The sequence below is a fragment of the Lagopus leucura genome, unplaced genomic scaffold (assembly GCF_019238085.1).
Source record: "Lagopus leucura isolate 7727_CA_CO unplaced genomic scaffold, USGS_WTPT01 Super-Scaffold_100004, whole genome shotgun sequence".
NCBI lineage: Eukaryota > Metazoa > Chordata > Aves > Galliformes > Phasianidae > Lagopus > Lagopus leucura.
The window spans coordinates 44712666-44736997 of NW_024962264.1; the positions used below are offsets into that span (position 1 = coordinate 44712666).

The 24332-nt window shown below is 41.8% G+C and overlaps 1 protein-coding gene across 1 annotated transcript in view; it reads right to left on the minus strand.

The window, feature by feature from the left end:
• Positions 1-21357: 21357 nt before the first annotated feature.
• Positions 21358-24332, minus strand: part of KIT (KIT proto-oncogene, receptor tyrosine kinase) — a 51732-nt gene continuing 48757 nt past the window's right edge. Inside the window, exon 21 of the mRNA XM_042871996.1 lies at positions 21358-23549. Coding sequence (XP_042727930.1) covers positions 23424-23549 — 126 coding nt within the window. The 3' untranslated portion in view covers positions 21358-23423. The remainder of the gene's footprint in view (positions 23550-24332) is intronic.

Below are 24332 nucleotides of genomic sequence, written 5' to 3' on the forward strand. Positions count from 1 at the left end.
TCTGCTCTTTTAGTTAATAGCTTCAGCCCATCAAAAAAAATCTTTAAAAATACATACAGTTTGGGACTTAGCACTTCTGCATTGCTCTGTTTCAGATTTCTGATTCATGAGCAGCAAAAGGGTTGAAAGTTCCCCTAGCTGTATTTGCTGCTCTTCTGCTTACTTACAAAAGGGGTTTTGTGGTCTTTAGTGATTCTTCTGAGAAGGAGAACCAAATTTCTGTTCTGTGTCTGCCTCATGCTTCTATGTGCAGACATGCATCATGTCTTGTAGAACATATAAAACACTGATTTTTCATAGGGAAGGCTCCCCATTTTATTTGCTCTTTTCAAGAATTCAGAAAAACTCCAACAAGTTAACTTTCCTAACAAAATCCTAATACAGGCACCTGTATTCTGCAATGCATTTAACCCTTTTGAGTTTCAGACAACACTTCCTCTGGGGGGATCCTGCTGTGCAGCCCTCATAAGGATGGACTCACTGAGGTGCATGAGCAGGATCCTTGTCTGAGACTCAGGAAACCATGAAGCTCAGTTTCTGGAAAAGTCTCCATTTCTATGTTTAGGAATGTAAATATTGTGTTAAGATCTTGTATTTAGTATCTATGGTCTTAACAAAGGAGAGAAGAGGAGAGGCTGACATGAAGAAACAGCGGTGCTTACTACTCCAAGGTTTCTACTTCAAAGATATTCAAAAATATTTCATGTGCTATTTGCAAAGTTGTATACTAATTAAAGCATGCATTGAAATATTTATTAAGATAGAGCATTTCTCTCTTGGCTCCCTCTCTCAAACTGATGAGGAAGAATTGTATCAGCTACTTTGGGGGTTTGTGTACAACACATAGCCCAGAGGCTTAATTTTGTGCAGCGCTTTGGAAAAGCTATGACTGCATGCTGTTCTTCAGAAGAGTGTAAGGTCGAAATGTAACAGGATATTACTGTTTTAATGCTCCGACCACATAGATGTGTAAGGCATGGGAGGTAATCAGTAGCTAGTTATTAAAAATCAATCTACTCTGGTGTTCTACAGTACAGACATCCACCATCATAAGTATTATTAAAAAAATATATATAGTGAATCTCCCAGTATACAAATTACCTTATCAGTCCTGGGAGGGAAAAAAAAAAAAACAAAAAGAAGAGGTCTTTTTTTCCCTTTCATGTAGTATGTATAATTTAGTTCCAGTTCTCAAGCCTGTTAGGAAAAAAAAAAAGGATTTGGAAAGGTATCACACAGAAGCATCAGGAAATTTCTGGACTGATGAATAGGACACATAATGAAGACTTGATTTTATTCTCAGAAGATAGTTATAGCCATTACTTTTCATGGAGCCATTCAAGAATAGCATTTTTAATATATATCTCTTTTCAGTTGCTGAAAAACTATTAAATTTCAGTCAGCTTGAGAATGTTAATTTCCACGTCGGAGTCCAACTTCTTCAGATGAATTCTGAGAGAGGCTGGAAGAAGAAAGGAAATGTTTGCCCTTCTCAAAGAAAAGAACTGTCCCTCAAGAAAACTTATTGCCTTTGTGCTCTGAAACCACCCACCACTCCACACTTAGAAGTCATTATTCAGATTTCAATTTATACTTCCAAAAGACTAGAAATGCTGGAACTACCACAAAATATCTTGGCTGGAGTCCTCAGCATACTGTGATGTGACCATACAGACAGGTTTGTGTGCTCTGTCTCCGCAGGTGCCACGTCTTGCTTAGCAAGCTTTTTTCTCATGATTTAAATATTTTTTGATCCAGTAACAAATTGTGGAAAAGAGGAGGTGAGCCTTCTTCTTGTTCTGTAGTGTTCTGGATGTCGCTTTATGTTATCATTACAAATATAGTATTAGGCCTTTCTGTTCCTTGCACAAGCCCACGCAATGCCATGGAGGAACCATTTGTTTTGAAATTACAGGTATCTACATCAAGAAGGTCATTCACTATTTTAAGAGCTTGGTTTCTACCAAGGTCAGTGCAATTTCTTTCAAAGCTATTCTGGATTCACATTGGTGACAGCCTAGGGAGAGATGAGCCTCAGCTGCCAGATTCTTTGAGGCATTTCTGCATCCTCAAGGCTCCTTGTATTCAACTGCTATCAACTATCTTCTTTAGCAATCAGCAGGCACTGTAACCTCTGGCAAGACCTTCTTTCCCTTACCCTGCCATCCTGATACATCACCAATCTGGCAGCTGGCTGAAGATTACTGTACACATTGTCCTCTACTCATAAGTTATATTTTGGCTGACTGCTGCTTGCCTGAGTTGCTAATTTCCTTAAGAGAAGTTGTGTCAACTTAACTGCTATACAAAGAACATCACCAAAAAGGAAACAGAGAGAGCAACCTGTCAGGACCAGGATCCAAGGCAAGCACAATGCTCTTGTTTAGCATGGTTGAGTGGTTATGTGTTGTTTTGTTGATTTTGTGGGTTTTTTTTTTTTCCAAAGACTATTTCAGACCGATCACCAGTCTGAATAGCAAACTCAAACCCGACAAGTTAATGCAGGAACAGCAGGAAACTCATTTAGAGTCTTTCGCAACTGAAATGCAGCAAGCCCAGCTCCCCCAGATTGTGCTGGCAACATTATCATATGGGCACACTGGTTAGTGCTGCACTTCTTCAAGGAAGACTTCTTACTTAGTTTAGTTAAGTAGCAAACAAATGCCAAAAAGATAATTGGAAAATTTACCATAATAAAAGTACTCTCCAAATGCCTTATGATTAGGACAAGAAATGTCAGTGAAACAAACTGAAGTTAAACTTTATTCCATACTTTCTACCATACGGTGAAACACTGCAGCACAAATGTGTGAGGCTCTTGAAATTTCGGAACTAACTGTGCTAACAATTGGCACTATTGAAAATAAATAACTAAAATGCTGTTGGTTTTGTGGTTTTGTTTTGTTTTTGTTTTTTCACTTTTATAACATCTCATTTGAAGATTTCTGGTCTCAACATAAAAATCAGCATGAGCATGCCACCTTGATGGGATGAATGAGCTTAGACAATTCGACAGCAAACAAGCAGAAAACGGGGAGATACTGAGCAGACCAGCTCCATGCCAAGAGTGAACAGAGAGCTGCTGTGCCACCAGCTTCACTTGAATATTCAGGAAAGTTATTTAAATGATGACACCTTGTCCTGGCACATGTCCCCATCACTTCCCCTAGAACAAACCCTGGCACACAGCACATGTCGTGTCACTCGCCTTATTTTTTTCAACTGAAGAGCGAAAAGATTCTGCACATTGGTGAGACAGCTGCGTTTAAAGCCACAATGACAGGGAACGTAGAAGGCTGTGCACTTAAAAAATTAAAATTGAGGATGTATTTTTACTGAGTGTTTTGTGCCCTGCCCTTTCTAGACCAGAGATCAGAGCATGATGTCTAAAGAAATCCTTTGGCATGTCATGGCAGGAACTGTGTGCCACCTGACTGGTCACAGAATCACAGAATCACAGAATCACCCGGGTTGGAAGGGACCCCAAGGATCATGTAGTTCCAACCCCCCTGCCTAGCAGGGCCACCAAACATACACAAGCATGTATCAAGCAAATCAAGTGGAGAACCTCATGAGATTCAACAAAGCCAAGCACAAGATCTTGCATCTGGGTTGTGGCAACCCACACTACCAATACAAGCTGGGGCCTGCGAGGACAGAGCTTGGCCCTGCTGAAAAAGATCTTACTGGTGGATGGGAAGCTGGACATGAGCCAGCAACGTGCCCAGAAAGTGAACCATATCCTGGGCTGCATTCAGTGTGTGTGGCCAACACACTGAGGGAGGTGATCCTGTCTCTCTGCTCTGTGATGGTGAGATCTCACCTGGAATACTGCATCCAGATGTGGAGTCCTCTGTACAGGAGAGACATGGACCCGTTGGAGCATATTGAGAGCTGGGCCACCAAGAGATCCAAGAGACAGAATACCTCCCTATGAGGACAGGCTGGGGGAGCTGAAACTGTTCATCCTGGAGAAGAGAAGGCTCCGAGGTGACCGGATAGCGGCCCTTCAGTATCTAAAGGGAGTTTGTAAGAAAGAAGAGGATAGATGCATTATCAGGGTCTGTGGTGATATGACAAGGAGAAACAGTTTCAAACTAGAACAGGGGAGATTTAGATCGGCTGCAAGAAGAATATGTTTTATGATGAGGGAAGTGAGGCAGTGGAGAAGGATGCCTAGAGATGTAGTGGAAGTCCCTGTTTTGGGAGATGTTCAAGGTCAGGCTGGATGGGGCTCTGAGCATTCTGATTTAGTTGTAGATGTCCCTGTTCATTGCAGGGGAGCTGGACTAGATTACCTTTGAAGATCTCCTCCAACTCAAAAGATTCTGATTCTGACTCCAGAAACAAGGTTTGCTTTGCAAATCACAGGTGAAATCAGAAAAGGAGATAAAAAAAGACGACTTTTCCAAACTAAAAGTTTGTGTCCCTAGCTTGACTGAGAAGCAGAATTGTCCCTAGTAGATCATAGTTATTCTTCTAGAGAGTACAGATTTTGTGAAACATCAAAAAGCACAACCATATATCAGAGAAGACTGGCCCCTAAAACCTTGCATTGGAGACATGGACTCAGGCTTCTCCTGGAAGCTCACCCCTCTGGCTTTTTACCCAGGCTGAATCCAGACTGAGGAAGTGCCTACACTAATCCGTTTAGGAGGGAGGATCGCAGCAAACATCTCATGACAGCTGCTAACCTGACAAGAATGCCTTCCTGGGGATGACAGAAACTTGATGTAGGTGCCTGAACTTGCAAAGTATTTGTCATTTTGACCTGCCATGTAAGGACAAGAGTTCATAATAACCTTGGGAACCCTAAGCCCTGTTCTCCAATTGCGTTTCAACCTGAATACAATAATATTGTACCTCATATTTTATTGTGCCTAGTAGAGGCTTGCTAAATGTGAGAATTAGGCCCAGAAAGTTCACATTAATTCAGGAATTTGTTGTTTCTTCAAAGTGTAAAATGGCAGTTACGCAACTGAAAATCCCAATGGTAGCACTGTGGCTTCATAAGATGAGACAAAGAAAGCACCCACTGTTCAGAAAATACCCTACGGACCCATCTTGGTGGGTCTGCTGATCTCCCTAGCATCTGTCCAAAAAAGCCTTCTCAGAAAAAAAGGATTAGTGTCTGAGACCTTTCATGCATCTGGCGGCTGGGGAGTGACTCCCCCACGGGGGCACTGGTGTGGAGTCAAACTGGCACATTTTGACAAAACCAGTAGTGAGATGAGAGCCAAGACAGCTCCCTTGCTACAGCCCTGCCAAACGAGCCCCCTTCCAGGCTGGGGGCATTTCTGTGGGAGATGGTGGCTGTATTCCTTTGTCTCCTGCAAGAAAGTGTGAGCTTTCACGTGATTCGTTTTTCTCACTCAAGGAGCAGCTGGATGGATCCCCACCTGAGTGCCATGGGGCTGCACAAGCATCTCAGACTGCACAACCAACAGATAACAAGGGCATCATGGGCAAAGGTGGGCAGGGCCACCATGCCTGGCATCACCTCCTCAGAGTTAGTTAGGGTCCAGTGTGTGCTACCTGGAGCAAGGAGAAAGATGTACACAAGGAGCTACACAATGACCTAGCTATCAGCCATACCAGGGTGCATTCTGAGTTCTGATACTGCTTCCCTTGCAGCATCTATTTAACCCTGCTTAGTCCTCCACATCAATAATGTTGATTACAATTAATAGCATTTCTTCAAAGTGTGCAGGCAGACTGCGCTGTTTAACAATATATAGCAGTAAAGCAATATAACTAGTATTTATTTTCTTAATCTTACATTAATCCATGAATGCATGTTTACATTTAGGATTTCTAAGTATCATGCTTCTCATGTGTGCCTGATTTTTTTTGATCTCCTGAATAATTCATTTTAAAAGCCTCTTTATTTTCCTCTCCCTAGTTTAATTAACCTCTTGGTGCTGTTGGGATTTTGCCATAAAAACATAATGCACTTTGCATTAGTGGGTAGCTCATGTTAGAAAAATCTGTGTTCAGCCACTAAAGAGTTAATAACAGGCTCTGGCTTAATGCCATTTTATTACAGATGATGAATAACAGAGGTTTTCTTTATATACCTGAATGATACCTTAGTATAATCAGGATAGATTACTCATCCTGCCCATGGAAACTGACCACTTGCCCCTCATGCTGAGATTAGGGCAGTATCCTGAATCAGTTTTCTGTGGAATTCACTCCATTGTTCCCTGAAGACCGAAGAAGGGTCCCAAATGTCCCACCTGGTCCCATGCCAGGTGACAAACGCTGTGGGCTGACACTGGAAACCCCGTGGGAAGGAAAAGGGTAACTCTCCAAAGTGGTGAGCAGCTGAGGCTGGCTTTTCTCTCCTCACATGGGATGCAGTGCTTCATGCAAAACACAAACCCGGCAATGCAGTGTCAGAAGGCTCTTGACTGAAATCTGCTTTTGACTTCCCAGGTTGAACTTTTTTGGGTTCAGCATCACTCTGTCCTGGGGTTTGTAAGTGCCTGCAGACTCATCTGCCTAATTTCACACAGCTTGGGATGAGGAATGGGCATTAGACAAATGCCCATCACTGAAGACCAGAGAATGACTCCTGAAGCAGCCAAATGATTAGGTGCCAGCTGTTTTGGCTGCCCTAACACAGGTATGGACTTTGGCTGCGAGAAATGACACGGGACTTAAATCACCATCTCAGGAAATCAGGAAATCACCATCTCAGGAATCACCATCTCAGGAACCATCTCAGGAAACAGATCCTCCATGCTGTTTTCCCCTCGTAACTACTGTCCGGGCTCAGACTGTCAGAACACGCTGTGGCAGTTACTCACTTCTCTTCATCCCACCCTTTCTTAAGACCCTCTTATGTAACTGTGGGGTTGTGCAATGACACAGCAGCAGGTTGCCACATGCCAGGCAAGAGTGAGGAAGCTGGCCCTACCTTAGATAAGCAGTGGGGGTTAGCGTGGTGACACGAACTGGAGATGGGGACGTGGAGGACTAACAGGGCCCCACGGGAGGCAGCTGGCGGGCACCGCTTCCTATGCACAAGCTGCATGGGCGCTCAGCTTCCTGAGCATCTGTAGCTCACGGGATCGGTGGGCCCCACAGCCTGCTTGGCAAAGGCTTTCTGGCTTCCTTTCTGCAGAGCCAAAAATATAACCAACTACCTACATTTTGCAATGGACTGGGTTGGGGGGGGGCTAAACTGAAACTGCCCAGGTTGGGGAGTTTTCCTCCCTCTAATACATGTGCTTGTCGGAATACCAACGCACAGCAGTGCTTTGCTTTGCAGCAGTAACTAATCTTGAGAAAAAGTAGTCTTGTTCCTACAACACTGTTCACAAGATTCCTTGTTCGAAATCTAGTGCAATTTGGAATTTGTAGATGTTTACTCTTTCTTCAGTGCAAAACATTGCTCCAGCTTTGCTTAGAGGCCCTGAGGAAGGGGTAATGCCTGTTCAGTACTTTGCTTTCCCTAGATGCTGCAGTCATTCAGGTGGCTCACATCCCTGTTTGCTCTGAGTATGAATGAAACCTCATCATTTTCAGAGCCTTTGGTATTGAGGCTGCAAAGAGCCCTGCAGACAACTGAGACAAGATTGACAAGACGGTGCTATTGAACTGAAACAGTTAAAAGTTGAACCATGAGTAGGAAAAAAAAATTAAAAAGACTATTTTTTCCTCTGTAATTGAGAAAAGATTATGCAGCCATAATTCAGGCTCTTTGTGGTTGGTTTTTTTTTTCTTGTAATAACATCTATTTTTTCCACAACATATCCTAACATTGGAAACATGTACCAAAAGTACTGCTTACATTCCTGTCAAATTAGTGTTTGATCTTTTTGCTTCCAAGCTTCATTCTCAGTCAAGGAAGATTTGTATGTCCTAGAAGCCTATTATTATCATTTAGAATTATTTTCACTAGATGAAAACTTACAGAAAATGCAGACAAATAGCTTGGGGGCTCACTGCGTTGGAAATCCCTTCTCCATACAACCTGCCTTTCCAGCTGGAAGTTGTTGTATGTTGAAACTTTCATATGCTAAATATTCAGAGTACGGTTTAAGTCTCTTCATTCTATGGGCAATGCACCTTTGGAGCCATGGATTAAAAATGTTCCCTCCTTTGGGAGATCCACCAAGAGGTACGTGCCTAGCAGCCCTCTATTGGGAGCACTGTGAGCTGACAGTCACTGAGCTCCCAAAGAGCAAGTTTTCCTTACAGCAGCATTAGTGTCAGAACATACACAGCAGTGTTGTGTTTGTAAAGGTTTTTCAGATAACACCACATACATCATGAACGTGCTTTCTGAGTTTTCTTTCTGAGGACAAGCTTTCCAAAATCACTAACTACCTCACGCCATCTCTTTATGGGATAATGTGATGATGTTACCAGAAATCCCATCTGAACAGCATAGCATCATCCTTCACCATAAATTACATTTGTCAGTCTTCTATAAAGCTGAATTGCCTAGGGCAAAACATCACCTCTCTCCGCCTGTCAAAACAGAGTAATAATGCTTACCTATATCACAAGGGTACATTTAGACTTAATTACCCCTCTTCATGCCAAGGATGAATTTATCCCATGGCATTTGGTACTGTCACCCATTAGTGGCAATTTGTATAACTAAATCTTGTGATGCCTGCTTGCCAATGTTTCCAGACATGCACACACAACATTTACATTTTTCTAGTAGACTTCCTGGCACTGGTAGAAGTTTGGGTCAACTCTTTCACAGCTTGTTTTTGCTCATATTTTCTTTTTAAAAAGTTTATCTTTAAAACTATCTTGAGTAATGAGTCCCCAAGCAGTCTGGGCCATGTGTCCATAAGGCAGCAAGTATTTCCTGTTGGCATTTTAGGATATGTTTCCAAGCACCTTTTAAAAAAGGAAGTAGATTGGGACCCAGAAAGATCCTGCCCCTAACCTGGGCTGCAAATGGTTCTTCCCATTGTTGGCATTAGCTTATGCAGCTCAGTGAGCAGCTAGCATGCGGCTAGCTTGGCTAGCTCAGGTTAGGTTTGAGGTAACATCCACTTTCCCAAATTAATTGGAGAACAAGTTTCCATTTCCAGAAGTCATTTGTAAACTCGCTGAAACTGTTAATGACTAAAGAATCCCTGTCCTATAACTTTGGTGGCATAAATCCCAGATTTCTAGGCTTGAGTGATTCATCCAGTCACAGGGTGAGCATCCAAGACAGGTAAAGTAGCTTCTCCCTGTTAGCTGCAGAAATAATCTGGGGAGACTTGGATGGGATGCCTAACTTTCAGACAGCTGAAATGAACTGCAATTAATCCCACTTTAAGATGCTTTTGAAGATGGGAATTATTTTGTAAAGTCGCTGCAGCCCAGAACTTCAAAGGTCAACAAGCACCTAATTTAAGCTCTTTTCCCAGTTTTGAAAATATTCCTCCTATTCTGCTTGCATCACATGAAACTCTGGTGGTTGGTGAAAAATGCATGCCTGGTTCTATATCTGAACTTGTGAATACAATGGACTGTATATAGCACTGCATATAGCACAGCATACTATACTGTTTGCATTCATTAAATCCTCTTTCACTGGAAAATTGGCTCTTCAGCCTGGGATATGCATGACACATAGGAAGGATGTCTGTAATCATTTGCACAAATGCCCATATCCTTCTGCTCTTCCTGCTCCTTCTTTACTGTCATGCCTAACCAAATTGAATCTTAAACTGGGAAATGACAAGCTGTGAAGTCTTTTCAATCAGTTAGAATTACGTTTGGTCCTCAAGCATCATAAAAGCCAGAAAAACTGCATTTACTAAAACCTTTTTCTCTGAAAATGTATTAATAATGTATGATCATACTTTGTAGATAATGCAATAATTGCTTGCTTGATTATGTAGCCAAAATAATCATTTTCAGAGATGTTTGATTTTTGCATGGTGTCTACATTTTGTATAATTTTCAGGGCAGCAGATGCTCATCTGTTTGTTCTGGTTCAAAAGCCAGCTCTAAATTGAAAGTGAATTACTGTAAATCTTCCGCAGGTATCTAATTTTACTTTAGAAACTCACGCAGTCTAAATGGTCTTATACTCAGGAGGGGAAAATCCCCACACAAAGTCCACAATCAGAAAACTCAGCACACTGCAATTAGCATCACACCATGCCAAAAAGGACAAATCATGCTCCCAGAGAGCTCACATTTGTATGCATACATGAGCACACGTACTGCCTTTCAAATCTTTTCAAATGTTGATTCTGATTCTATGCTCCAGCATGATGGTGTTGTACACACATTTTTTAAGTGTGTGCCCATTTTGCTTAGGTAAATAAACACAAGTTTATTTACCTAATTACCTGATTTACCTATTTACCTAATTTACCTGATTTATATATCAGGGACATGATCCTGATTACACTAACATCTGAAAACATTTTTGGGCTATGATTTGAAAACTAATGGAGTACACAAAGGCTGGCCTCCAAAATGGAAACAATTTATATCTGTATCTGGGGATAAGCGAGTGTTTAATAAAGAAGAAAAAAAAGGAAATTTGTCTTCCTTGATTTTTGTCCTAAAGATCAGGGAAAAATTCAGCAGCAGGAAGCAGAACAAAGCTACTGCTGGTTAGCTTATCTGCTTCACTTTTGGGGCTCTTATAGGGATTCTCTGCCTGAGGTTTCCGAAGTCACCACCTTGCCATTTCCACGTGCTTTGGAATCAAAAAAACAACTCTCCGTAAAGACAGCCTTATCTAAACCAGCTTTCATTTTCAGTGCTCCCTTGTATTTTCACTGCCTGAATTCAAGAGTGAAGCTCTTCTCTCCTGACCTGGTGCCATGCAGCTCTCCAGTGCTGGGACATCACTCCTTCAAGAGGGCATTTAAGAAGGTAATTTAGAAACCAGACTACACCACAGTCCATTGATTTCTTTATTAAATTGTGACAATTCCTGTCCGATTTTGACTTTTTCACACAAGCAGTAAACTGCTTCATCTTTTGCATAGCTATGATTAAGCTATTTTTCCCTTGACTGCTTACCTATCCCAGTGTATCTTCACCATGGACAAATCTGAAGGTGGAGGCACTTCAGAAACTGTGTGGTGAGCAGATGCAGCAGGCAGCTTAAATGTGTTCCCTTCCCCTCCACTCCACTTGTGCTGAGGATTATGCCTAAATCTTCATTCAGGGCATTGCAATTAGATGAAGTAATGTCTGAGAGGGAGAATGATCTTGTTTTGGGATTATTTTTTTTTACTTTTTTTTTGTATATCTCACAGAAATGGAAAAAATGCAATGTTGTGTTGGAAGGGGGGGGGGGGACTGCAAGAAAGAAATGGTCGCAAGAAGATTAGCAAGAAGCTACTTAAGATCTCTTTCTAAACAGGAACTTGGGCTGGAAAAGGAGAAGCAAGTACCCCAAAAGGTGTGGTCAGTCAGGGCATGCAGAGTGAAGATAAGAGCATCAAAAAGAGAATTGGTTCATGGCTGGTGGAAAATGCTGGTGCTCAAAAATGACATTTTGGGTGGAGGAGAAGAGGTGTAGCTCCCAAGCCAGGCTGCTCCTACTTTTGGACATAACCTCCTGCCTCCTTCTCATCCTGCCTCTACACAGGGTGGGTGTTAGGCCGTATTGCATACAAGCACTGCCTCATAAACTGAAACCTTCTCTGAACAAAATGTAGTAGCAACTATCTGTTTCAGTAAGGTCTTTAATGGAATGACATAGGCATCAGAGTTAGACACGGCTTTATTTAATATATTTCATTATTCATGATCTAGAATTTTACAAAGGAGTCAATTAATTACAGTTGCAGGAAAAAAAAAAAAAGAAAAACTAAACTGGAAGGTACGTTAATATGCTGCTGCCAGTAGTTAAAGTAAGCCAACTACTTCTTTGCCAGGAAGACATTTTTCCTTCCAGCCAAAACTGCCACTGCAATTATCCAAAATTGCTCTGAGAATTGGAGCAGTCTCACTGCACACCTCCAAACGCCATCAGTCACACAGAGTCTTCCCTTGCAGCCCACCACTGTTTGCACCCTTTCCACCTGCCCACTGGTAAGCAGCAAGGCATAGGGAAGGGAGCAGATGTACAAGGATGGGAAGTGGGTGCTGGGAAGCCTGGTGAGGATGTAAAGAAGAGAATGTGTCAGCAGGAACTATTCTGGTACCTGAGAGCATCCTCGGAGGCAAATGGATTGTCTAGCAAGGCTCTCTGCCACATCTGTGGGCATTTGGGTACATGATTCTCTCAAAAGGCTGCTCAAAAATAATCACTGTTTTTTTTCATGACAAAAGCCTCTGGACACCACAGTGAAAAATGTTGCACAAACACTAAGTAGGAAAACAATGGGAATTCTGAAGCATTCCTTTTTTTGTAGTTTCCACAGTAAGGCTGCCATGCACAGTCATGTCATAATATGCATGATATGCGTAAGTTATAATTCGTAGTCTCATATTCGGCTGTCATAGCAGCCCTGTACAGCCCACTTTCTACACTCTGGGAAAAATGTTAAAATATATTGCAAAAGAATTATATTGAATGTGTCTGGGTGGAAGTGATAGACTTTCTGGAGCTGTACTGACGTTCAGGAATGGTCTTTTCAAGTTCAAATATACTTTGCCGTGAGAGAGGATTTTGACGTTATTAGGCAAAATGAACCATATCCGTATGGTGTTTATAAAATACATTTGGTTATTTCTCACTGCAGCAGATGGTACCCAAAATAAGAAATGACCTGGAACCTCATTACCAACTGCATACAATCTGCACAAAACTGCTCAGGGAAGTGGGAGAATATTGGACTAGTTTTGTTTTGAAAGAGGCCTTGCTTACTTTTGGTCTCTTCAAAGAGAAAATTCACAGAAGATATCCATCACAAAGAGCCACAGCACCACGGGGCAGGATGGAAAGCTCAAACGATCCAGCTTCATGCTGCAGGGTGCTAACAATAACTTGATGCCTGGATCAAGGAGCCCTCCATGAGGCAGCTCTTCCCAGGGTGCATGTGATGGGTGACTTGTTCCCAACCTCCCCTGGAGCAGCTGATGGGGCTGCTGCCCAGGTCTGCAGCACTGAAAGACATCATTCATTCTTGCAAGAGAACGTCTGGAGTTTCAGATGCTGCTGTATAAGTTTCATGGTGTTAAACGATACAACCATCCTGCCTTGCCAGCCAGGCGGGCTCTCAAGGGATGCCGACAGGAGTAATTATCTCAAGATCCAGCATTCAAGACAGTGCCCATCTCTTACACTTTGGCATTTTGCACTATAGAGTGCTGGAGTCAGCAGCCAAATGAGCAATCCCCACAAGTTTCTGTCACTGTCAAGAGTTACCAGGGACAAGGACAAGCAAAAATCACCAGATTGTGGTGCCAAGCCCATTGCTAGGAGCAGTAGGATGCAGCCTAGGAAGGAGCCCTTGCCCTCAGAGTGCCTTTGAGTCTTTAATTCCTAGTAACTTTCTGCAGCTGTGTCTGGCTGTATAAATGTCAAATTCAGCTCCGTGACCACCCTCGAGGACAGATACAGCAGAATCCAGAGCATAAGAGCCCTGATTTTCTTCTGGATGCTGAGAAAGACTTTTTGCTTCCATGTGAACTTGCTTTCTAGCCCCCTATGACTGAGGTAACCTGTCAACACAGATGCTAAATGTTGAGGCTCATTCTCCCCAGGTATTTGGCTTTTGTTGGCTGTTCAACTCAACAGACCCCACTCTCAGTACCACCCTCACAACTCTGTCATAATACAAAGACCTTCGTGTGGGGCTCCTTCCCTCCTGCAAGGTGCTGCTGTGTGGCTTCCCCTTCCACATATGTTCACAAGAAATTGCCCTGCTTTCCCCACAAGGGTGAAAATGACCTTCGCCAATGCTGGTTTTACAGGACACCCAACCGCACTGGCACTGGATGTTTATTTGGCCTGCCAGCTGCCAGTCCCCAAGAAAGAGCACCGCTGCTCACTCTTGGGTCAACCCAGACCACCGATTCATCCCACGCATTGAAAAACTTGGCTTTCCTCCTCTTCTTCCCCCTTCTTCACATCTTTTATGATTTCATATTTTCATATGAATTTCAGTCTGGACAAATGTGACAGTGTGTAATTCAAGCTTCATCTGCCACTAGAAAAAAAATTACTCTTTGTAATACAAAATAACCATTGATCTGATGGTTGAGCCATTTGGTAGTTGCAGCTGGAGAAGGGTCCATCCTAGAGTATAATAATGCTTCAGTACAGGAAAGCTGCTTTTAGACTGTTTTCAAAAACTTCCACTGAACCCCAGAGGCTATATTCTGTCACAGAGGGAGAAACAAAACAGTTTTTGTTCAAGTTCCTTGTGCAAAGGAGCAGAGACGTTTCCTTTTCCAGCTGATATGTTGTAGATCAGCTTGAACCATATTTGCAGGTATCACTGTGGTTAGGCTGTACATAACCACAGATCACAATTTGGGTGTCAAACAACCTAGAGAGCTTGTCATATGACTGTAATGATCACTCTGCACGGCACAAGTGGAGTCCACAGTTAACTGTGACACCTTTTTGGCTTTTGCACTGGTCAAGCACAAGTGTAAAGTTTGTGCAGCCTTTGTATGCATCCTGTGCACTGCAAGTAGAATTTAGTGCGCAATACTGGTGGTAGATGCAGAGTTGGACTAAATGATGTTAGAGTTCTTTTCCAACCTTAGTGATTCTATGATTCTATGTGTGCTGATCCCTGTCCACAACTCTAATTGTGCATATCCATGGACCTTATGAAAAGTGGACTCTTCTCTAAAGAGGCTATCTGTATCATAAAAGAAAATCTGGAAAAGACCCCATCTGTGTGCTGCTCTGCAGCAGGTCAGAAAATGGCCTCACCTATACTGCTGTGCTGTTTGTTAACGTGATTGTTACATAACATACGTGGCTCTGTTAGACCCTAAACAGTAAGGGTGGTTTATGAAATTCTTTCTTCTTAGCTGGTTAGCAGTTATTTCCCTCATTGTTTGTGATCTCAATGATAATGGCTCTGCACTGTGCAATGCAAAACACTTTGAACTTCTCTCAGGACCCCCAGTTTTCTCTCTGTCTCTGAACTAAGATCAGTGTGTGAGAAAACAGGTGAATTGTGTTTAGTTCTGAATTATTTTCTGCAGTGACAAATGGGACAAAACAGTGTTCTCCAGCTGCCTTCCGCCTCCCTTCTTTTCTTCAGGAACTGATGTTTTAAGCACTCTTTATTTTGTGTGAAAGATTAGAGCAGGTCCAAAGCACTGTCATATGGCCATCCACAAATGCCTTGCTCAGGGCAAAGCCGCTTTGATCCCAAGGGGTGAATCCATCTATCACTTGTGATTATGAAAGTGCCTGGGTGGCGAGCAGCAAACATGATGATCACACGGCCCAGGAACCCTACGCAATCACAACAGTTGAGAAAGACGATTAAAGGGGGATTTGTTCTAATTTGTTCCTTGAGCAGTTGCCTGTGGGATGGTGCTTTCTGCAGCTGTGGTACATTAAGAAGCAAAATAACATAGCACGAGGAGGGAGGTGGAGCCTTCTGGCCGCTAGAGAGGCACTGAAGAGTTTGCCTAAAAGCAGTATCTTCCCCAGGGTTGCATAGCTGGGCGTTAATAGAAAAATAAAAAACATTAAACACAGCAAGATCTGAGGCTTATGAGGTAACTTGATTAAACAGTAATTAAAAAAAAAAAAAAAAAGAAAAAGAAAGAGAAAGGAAAGGAAAGAAACATTACAGATAGTTACTTTTTCTTTTTCTTTTCCCAGTTATTTGGGACAGAACCTGTAAGGAAGCAAGTAATATGCTTCATGCTTCCTGTTGGGATTAACTAGCAGAGGAGCAGAGTAAATCCACTGGGTTAACTCCTACCAGTCCTGGAGAAACATATGTCTCCCATCATGTGCTGGTGGGGAGTGATAGTGGCTAGTGAAATGCCATGTGTGCACCTGGACCTTTGGGGCAGGCAACCCCAGAGGCAAACTGACAAGGAAGCTTGGGGTCAGTGCTCCACAGGTGACCTTCCCCATTCCAGGGCCCCAGCACTCCTGCTGTCCTGCAGAGCCCAGGCAGGGTGTAGCAAGACTACCAGTCACTAGAAGGACCTTGCAGAGATACTTTTATGACAACAAATACCAGGGGTTTGTTTTGTTTTGCTTTTGCTTATGCAGTCAAAATCAGCTTGGATCTTTCTGTTGCAGCTTTAGAAGTGAAGCCCAAACAGCGGCTGCTAATCAATCAAAGGAACCTGAGAAGCCTGAGGAGCCTCCAGAGAGCTGATGGTGAATGGCATGAGCTGCAGGAAGGCACTGCTCTGCAGCACTCAGCCATGTCCCCTGGCTGCCATGGGAGCTGCCTCCCTGCAACCCAGATGTGCTGCATGGCAGTTCAGCATCCCCAGGCAGTGCTCCTGGCCCTCTGATATCCCAAGGGGCTTCTGGAAAGCAATTATAACTCCAGGATCCTAGTAATTTTCTAAGGGGATTTGTATCAATACCGCTCATATTTGTATAAATCTCCATTCCCATAAAGGTTAGAAGCTCAAAAAGAAGAGAATGAAACTTCCAAAATGAGATAACTAATTGAGAGGAAGACATTTGATTTTACCCTACTTAGATTCATCAAGATAGTTCAAAGGATACTAACAAATACACAGTGTAAACACTTATTTTTTTTTCAATTAATTTGTGTTTTTTTAAACAGAAAGTATTTTAAAACATACTTACTTTCCTCCTTTACTATCTTATTTCTCTCAGCTTGAATATTTATTCACCAGTTTTGCTCTTGCAGTGATTTCAAAGCTTACAGGACAAATGGTGGGAGGGAAGCTGGCTATTATTTTTTATTGGATTTAAAAACTAATACGCTGAAACTTTTCTTTTCCTTCTGGGCATTATAAATGGTTAAAGAGTTATCTCCCAAGTCTGCTGCCCAAGACTTTTCTCACCACAGTGCGTGACCTAAAAATCTAAGGTCTGCAAACTTTATGCACTTGGTGGCTTTACACCAGCCAGTAGAGTTGCACACAAGAAAATAACTGGCTCAGTACAAGAAAAACTGTTCCTTGGCTAGGAAATAAAAACACAAATAAGCAAATTATTGATGAAACCTATCATCTCTGAAAGAAGGGGGGACAAGAGAGAGGAGAGGCAGGGTAGTCATGGGGAATGCATGACTAATCATCCTGTCCCTCAAACTGAAGCCACGTGCAAAGAAGGGATAAGCAAGGACACCTCTATGGGTGTGAGCAGGGAAGGGGTGAAAGAAATGGTTCCCAGCAGTAGAAGCGCAGGCTGTGTGCTTTCTTTCCTAAAGAAAGTCCACAGGCAAGCAGATTGCTCTATGACTTGTTACTGATTTTGGTGGCACAATTGCTGTCCTTCTATCTGTTGTTCCCCACCCAGGTTGGCATGCAATGCAGCGTTTTGCTTTGGTGAAGTTCTGTCTGCCAGAGTGAGCTGAAAACTAGAACAAGTTGGATATGAGCTCTGGACATGTCCAAGAAAAACCTAGCTCTAAAGAATGTGACAAGGCAATGTTTGGTTACTGCCTTCCTGAAGAAGAAGTGTATCGCAAACAGATTTTGAATGAAAAATGACTGAAGGTGGAAAATACGACAACATTTTCATCTCATAAATGAGTTTGAATTGTTTTGCTCTTCTAACTATGAAGAAATGAAAAACTCAGCATTCAAAGGATTATTATTGCCCCAGAGGCGTGAGGGAAGTTTTGCACTCCCTTCACCCCCATCCCACCAGTCAGGATGAGCATGTTGGCTACCCTGCTCAGCACTCTTTACCCTGAGTTCGCAAACTAGATGTCACATGTTTCCTCTGCCACCCAGACAGCCTAGCTGTCTCACCAAGCCAACTTCTTTTTTGACAACAACCCCAAAACAAACCACAGCCGCATCTACAGGAAGCCCCTCAGCATGGTAAGGACATTTAGACCAGCCCAGAGCAGCATAACAAACAAAGGTGCCTGTGTTTCTCAGAACATATATTTAGGAGAAGCCAAAGATTATTTTGCATTTTCAACAACTAAAGAAAATACTGAAATAACTTGCAGCTCACACAGATTTACACTGATCTATTGCAGAAGCCACTCCCTTGTGGTTAGGTAGCACTAAACCCACCATACATAGGACCTTTGGGTCAGCTGATTTCTGCTCCCCTTCACAAGTCTACTGAAATTATTTGCAGGACACAGATAGAAAAGTCATGGCACTGAAGAAATTGCTGCTAGTAAATAATCTCTGCTGCCTGGCTGGCAGCTGACAGATAATAGTTACCATCAGAAAGAGTGACTGATAATCAATTGAAGAAATACAGACAATATTTCAGAAAAAAATATCCTCACAGCAATTTTTAGACAAAAGCTTCTTAGTTATGGAGTAATCTCGTAAGAAATTAGTGCTCGGGTAGCATGGCAATTGAAGGTGGAAATCACAATAGAACTGCAGAGTAGTTTTCCATATTTCTATTATACTACATTCTCAGTCTTAAACCAGGGACTAAAAAATCTATGCAACTGATCCTCATCTTCTGCTGGGACACAGACCTCTCTACGGGACAAGTAGAAAGTTTCCTAATGCATGTGCAGGAAGAGGGAAACGTTCCACTTTCTCCATTTCAGCCTATGACACAGCAGAATTAAGGATTCTGCTGTCCAACCTTTCCAGTGATTGCTGTGAATGTTTCCAGGATGTGACAGGTCATTCTCCAGCGACTTCACTAGCAGCATCTTATCTTCATTTACAGACAATTCTCCCAAAGACCTATATGGGTTAACGATGTGAAGGAGAACCAGAAAAAAACATCTTGACTTTCACAATGATCATAGCTTGTGGCCTGACCCCTTCATTAAGCTAACCCTTAGCTATCATTCATCTATCTTGTTGCTCTTTTTCTCTTTTGGCATGGCTTTGCCAGTTTGTTCATAAATCCAGCACCACTTGTTGGCTTCCTTCCCTAGCATAACTTCTACGTTTTGCTGTCAGAGACCACAAGCAGACAGCCTTATATATTCAGTTATGGGCAAGAATAATTTGATAGTTATTTCTGACTTGTAGGCTCAGGATGCATAGATTAATTGATTATTTCATTTTCACAGCTCTGAAATGTAAAGGTTCCAACCATAACCGGTCGCGGATTCTTCATTATCAACTGCTTTTGCTAAACAAGGACTATATGCATTATATACAGTCAGCATTCAGTTACTATCACTCAGCTGCATCTGTGTTTTGTTTGGCAATTGCAGGACTGATAGTGGAGATGCATAAGACACTGGTGAGAACCTCCATATATATTGTAGTGTCTCATGATTCATGGATTTATTCATCTTTCTCATGAATCATCCTATAACAGTTTTCTTCTTGAGATAGTAATGTGAATGGAGGAGGAGTTGCTCTCCAGTGTTTAGCATGAGTGGGATTTTTTGACTGCTAGACACGCAGAATATTACAGCCAAGATTTCCCAGTGCCCTTGCTGATTGCAGAATCACAGAATAGCCGAGATTGACAGGGACATCCAGGCCCATCTAGTCCCATTCCTGTTCAAGCAAGGACACCCTGAGCAGGTGCCCAGGACCATGTCCAGGTGGCTTTGGAAGATCTCCAGGGAAGAGAATCCACAGCCTCTGGGCAGCCTGTGCCAGTGCACCTTCAAAATCAAAACCTGTTTCCTGATGTTCAGAGAGAACCTCCTGCATTTCACTTTGTGCCATTTGTCCTGACACCAGGCACTAGTGAGAAGAGCCTGGCTACATTCGCTTTACAGGTTCCCTTCCAGCATTTGATGATCCATGCTGGTAACATGGATCTTTCTATCTGGGTACAATAATGCTTTGAAGGACAAATATAACACCCACTAAATAACTTAATAATGTGCCTTTCTGTGTAAGCAATTGCTTAAAATTGGCACAGGAAAATAATATAGTAGAAAATAGTCTGTGTGACCATGAACAAGAACTGAGGCAGTAATCACTGCAAGCCTTGTAGTAAAAGAAAATATAACACTTTTTTTTTTTTTTTTTTTTTTTTTTTTTTTCAAAAAGCAGAGCTGCTGTATTCTAGGTTGAAAAACATTTCAGGAAAATGAAAGTGATAATGTGCTTACCAAATAACACACAAAATAGCTCCTTGGAAGATGCTGAAAGAGAATTCATGAATTCTTTCTACCAATTCAACAATGGGGATGCATTGGTATGAATTCTACTTTGCTTGAGCATGGGAGCAGGTAAGACAGGAAAGCAATGGTTCAAATTCAGTCATAATCTTGGTAGCTTCTGAAGCATTATTAAAACATTATGTCAAAGCTGGTAGCAGTGAAGCTGGCACTCCTGGCTCCTGAGAACATTATTCTTATTTCTGTACATTATAACTTATTTCTGTAATAAGTTTTAACAAACAGAGCTACAGCCTGGTTGGAAAAAATAAAAAGAAAATTTAAGAGGGAAATTCTCAAGAAATGGTGCTCTTCAAGGAGGTCTGCAGACAGAACAGGAATGTTCAGGGACCAAAATGGTTGAGGTCTGTTTCTCACAGGAGTTATCAGGGCTCTTGGTAGGATAGCTCTAAACACTACTTTGCAATTACATCATGTACAAACAATGCTGATGCAAAACATACACTAGCACAGGGTCAGGTCTGGACTCAAATATTTCAGTACTGCAGTAACTAAAGCAGAGGGTTTCCCCTTAGAAATGTGGTACTTGGCCCAGCAAGGGAAGGATTACATTCTCTTTCTATGGCTTCCAAATCCAGACAGTTCTAGGTATATAATGCAGTTGCCATTCATTTTTTCAGTTTAATGGACATTTGTCCAGTTCTGATTTCACTAAGATAGACATCACAAAATGCAGGTCATTAATTACATCCAGTACCACTGGGAAAACAACCAGTACAGTGGAACTGACTCATTAAAGAAGATGAATTAACCAAACGGCGTGTTCTCCCTGAGACATTGAGTACGGCCAGTCCAGCCCAAGTGTGTAGGAAGTGTGTACACAGGGGCTCCAACTTACAACCATACTTTGAATAAGGGAGACTTTTTGAGATGATTTTGTTCAATTTTAAATAATATTATTCATGACATATAGACTGTATCAACAGTCTATGGGATCAGTCTTCTAGATGCAGACTTTTCCAGCATAAAGCTGATTCCAAGTATCCATGCAATTGTCCCATATACCATATACCCATATCATACAAGTAAAGAAGTTTACTAATGAAAAAACATTAAGGTTTTCTGGCACACATCTGAAAAATATTTCAGAATACCCAACCTGACTTCTGTGTGGCCAGACATCAATGTTTTGCTTCAACCCAAGAATTTATTAAGACTTACATGAAAATATTCCATCTTAACATAGTACACATTGGTAGCATGTGAATACATATTTACAGATTTATTTGAAGTCTTCTGAACTGCAATTCTACAACCGAGCAACATATCCATAAGTGTTTCATAAACTTTTGAACACTTACATATTTATACATATAGTTTTTGCATATATATATATAAAAAAATACTTTTGAGACTCAAGGACTGAGAATAGTCAAAAGGACATTATTGCTACATTTCCATATTTACAAAAACAATGCATAAAACCATTCAAACACTAAGCCATTGCAAAATAAGTTTCAACCCCCCCCCAAAATTATAAAAATATAAATTTTAAGAAAGAAAAAACCCAAACTTTTTTTCAGCTAAATGTCCATAAAGTACCAAGACATCTATGATTATAAAACTAGTTTGTCTACAGTTGCTCTGAAAGCCAACACACTACGAAAGAGCTTTTATAGCATTAAACTGAAAATGCTCAACAACAAGTATGCATAAGAGTGCCTCCAAACAACTGGCTAACTTTGGAAAGGTGCAACAGCCTAAGTAAGATCAGTGCAAATGGCTACTTTTTGACTAACTCTGAAAGATGAATTCCTGTAACAATAAACCAAATGCACAGGCATATAAAGAGTGTGGTATTCAACACTACCTAAAATGTACTACCAGTGTGTGTATTTACAATTGTCTTGCATTTTGGGCAGTTAGTTACACATTTAAAATGCATGTAAACTCAACCAAAATCCTGGTAAAATATAAGTTACAGAGTGCTTAAGTGCAATGTAAATAAATAGGTACTTAACTAGTACTCTCTGTCTGAAAAATGCTTCTCTTGTCGCATTTACTAATTTAAAGGTGACAGAACAAAGGTTAAAAAAAAAAAAAACCAACAGTGTTTCCAACAGGAAGAAAAGGAGTTATAAGGTACTTAAGCACAATCCCAGGCCCAACAGAAACTGACCCCACAGCTTCATATGTGCCACCAAACAAGACCAAAGGTATACATTGTTCTATTCCATTTAAAAATTCAGTGCTTCCCAGTTAAGTTCTTTGAGATCTCAGCACCACCACAGAGATAGAAAGATGCAGTGACTTATGGGAGGAATAGCCCTTTCCTGAGAGCATTACCCAGGCCAGCCTGTGGGAAATATTCACCTGCATATCACAAGATAAGAAAAGGGCCCTCAGGACAGAACTTTTTGCTTCTGTTCCTGCCAAGATAAGATGTCTCATTAAACGGACGCTGCTCCTCTAACGTTCCATTTACTGTAAGCAGCCCTCCTCCCGTCATTTGACCAGCTCAGCAGAGCCCACCTATTTTTAGTGAATGCTTTTGGACATGGCTCTTAGCAAACCAAGCATCTCATCCCTGCGATTCTGACTGCAGGGGTGTTACGTGGTGAAATGTCAGCGAGATGTGGTACAAGTATCCACAGAAACTTACTGACTGCTCTGCACTGCTGACAGCCCAGGTAGGAAATAAAGACTGAGGTCTTTCCCTTCCAGATCTGCTTCATGCTCCAGAGCCTCTGGAAATTCTCTTCTTGTGCTGCCCATGTCCATCCCTTGGCTGCCCACTTCTTGCCCAGGGATGCGCTGTCCCTTCTGGCCTTCAACCTGCGGTTTCTGCTGGGGAAAGCCTCTCAGGTGTGGCTGGATATGGAAAGGGGTTTGCAAAGTACTTTGCTTTGTATCTGTTTATTTCTTAAATTCAACAAAACAAGATTAACTAGAAAATGACTACACGCTTTTTTCAGACAAGGACCGCTGCAGATTTGGTTTGATTTGTAGTCATCTCATTCAACACCCTGGCCCAGGGTTTCTTTTGTGTTTTCTGTTGTTTTTCTTCTTCAGATCTGGCTCTCTACTGCAAATACACACAATATAGCAAAATATATACAGCTTCAGTTAACACTGCAATGATGCCTGTAACCGTGCTCAGCACATTAAGTTTATGTCTAACAGTGTGTGGTAAAGGACAGTATTACAACAACATTTCAGCTACACAGTGGTAGTAGTGAGTAAAAGTAAAAGAAATAGTTCTCCCTCTCTCACCCCCTACACAATACAAACAAAAAGCAAGTGCAGCTGGGCTCCTCTTCTTCCAGATGCCACTCAAACATCTTCACGTACCAGGAGGGGCTGAGTAGATGAAGCACTGCTACCCACTGAGTTAATCCTCACAGAATGATCTGTAGCATTGCCTTGACTGGAAGGTGGAGTGGAAAAGTTTGCATACACCTGCAGAAGCCAAACAGTGCTGTCAATACCCTGCAGGCGCCCCATCCCTTCGCACCTCAGTGAGCCATCTCCCTCTCTGTGCTACCTGACATGAATGGCACCCAACTCAGGGAATTCTTGACAAACCTAAACATGTTGCTTCAACATGTTGTGGGCTCAACAGCTCTTTTAAGAGTCAAGAATCTCATTCTCACTTACTAAAAACACTTCATCTTACAATTGCATGCTAAATTTAAACCAAGCTTGAAAAATACTGCTCCGATTATTCCTAAAATGCCCCCAGAAACCTCTTTAATGTTTACTTCACAGTCTTTGTTTTTGTTTTAATGATGCCTGCACCTGCTAAAAATATGCTACAGGATGCAATCGAACACCAGCAGCTTTCAGTTTCCTCTTTCTCAAATTGTCAGGAAGCCTTACACTCTACTCAAACACAACATCTAGAAGGTGAAAGGAAGCCTTATTTTTAAACCAGTATTAAATTTGCTTTTATAAAACTCAGTTGCACACAGTGTTATTGTGAACAAAAATCCAAGTCTGATGGATCCACTTTCTCTTTGAACTCTTTTGTCCAGTTACCCTCTGGACAGGCTTTTAGTAGAGAATGGTGGAAAGAGCGTGAATATACACTTGATCACAATATACCTCCAAGGCTAAATACATACAGCTAGATAAAGTGGTAAGAGGAAGGAGAACATCAAAAACTCAACTTCTTCCTCCAGAAAGCTTTTCTAACTAAAGCTAAGTATACTTAATGTCTGAGATTCTTCTCAGACTAACAGA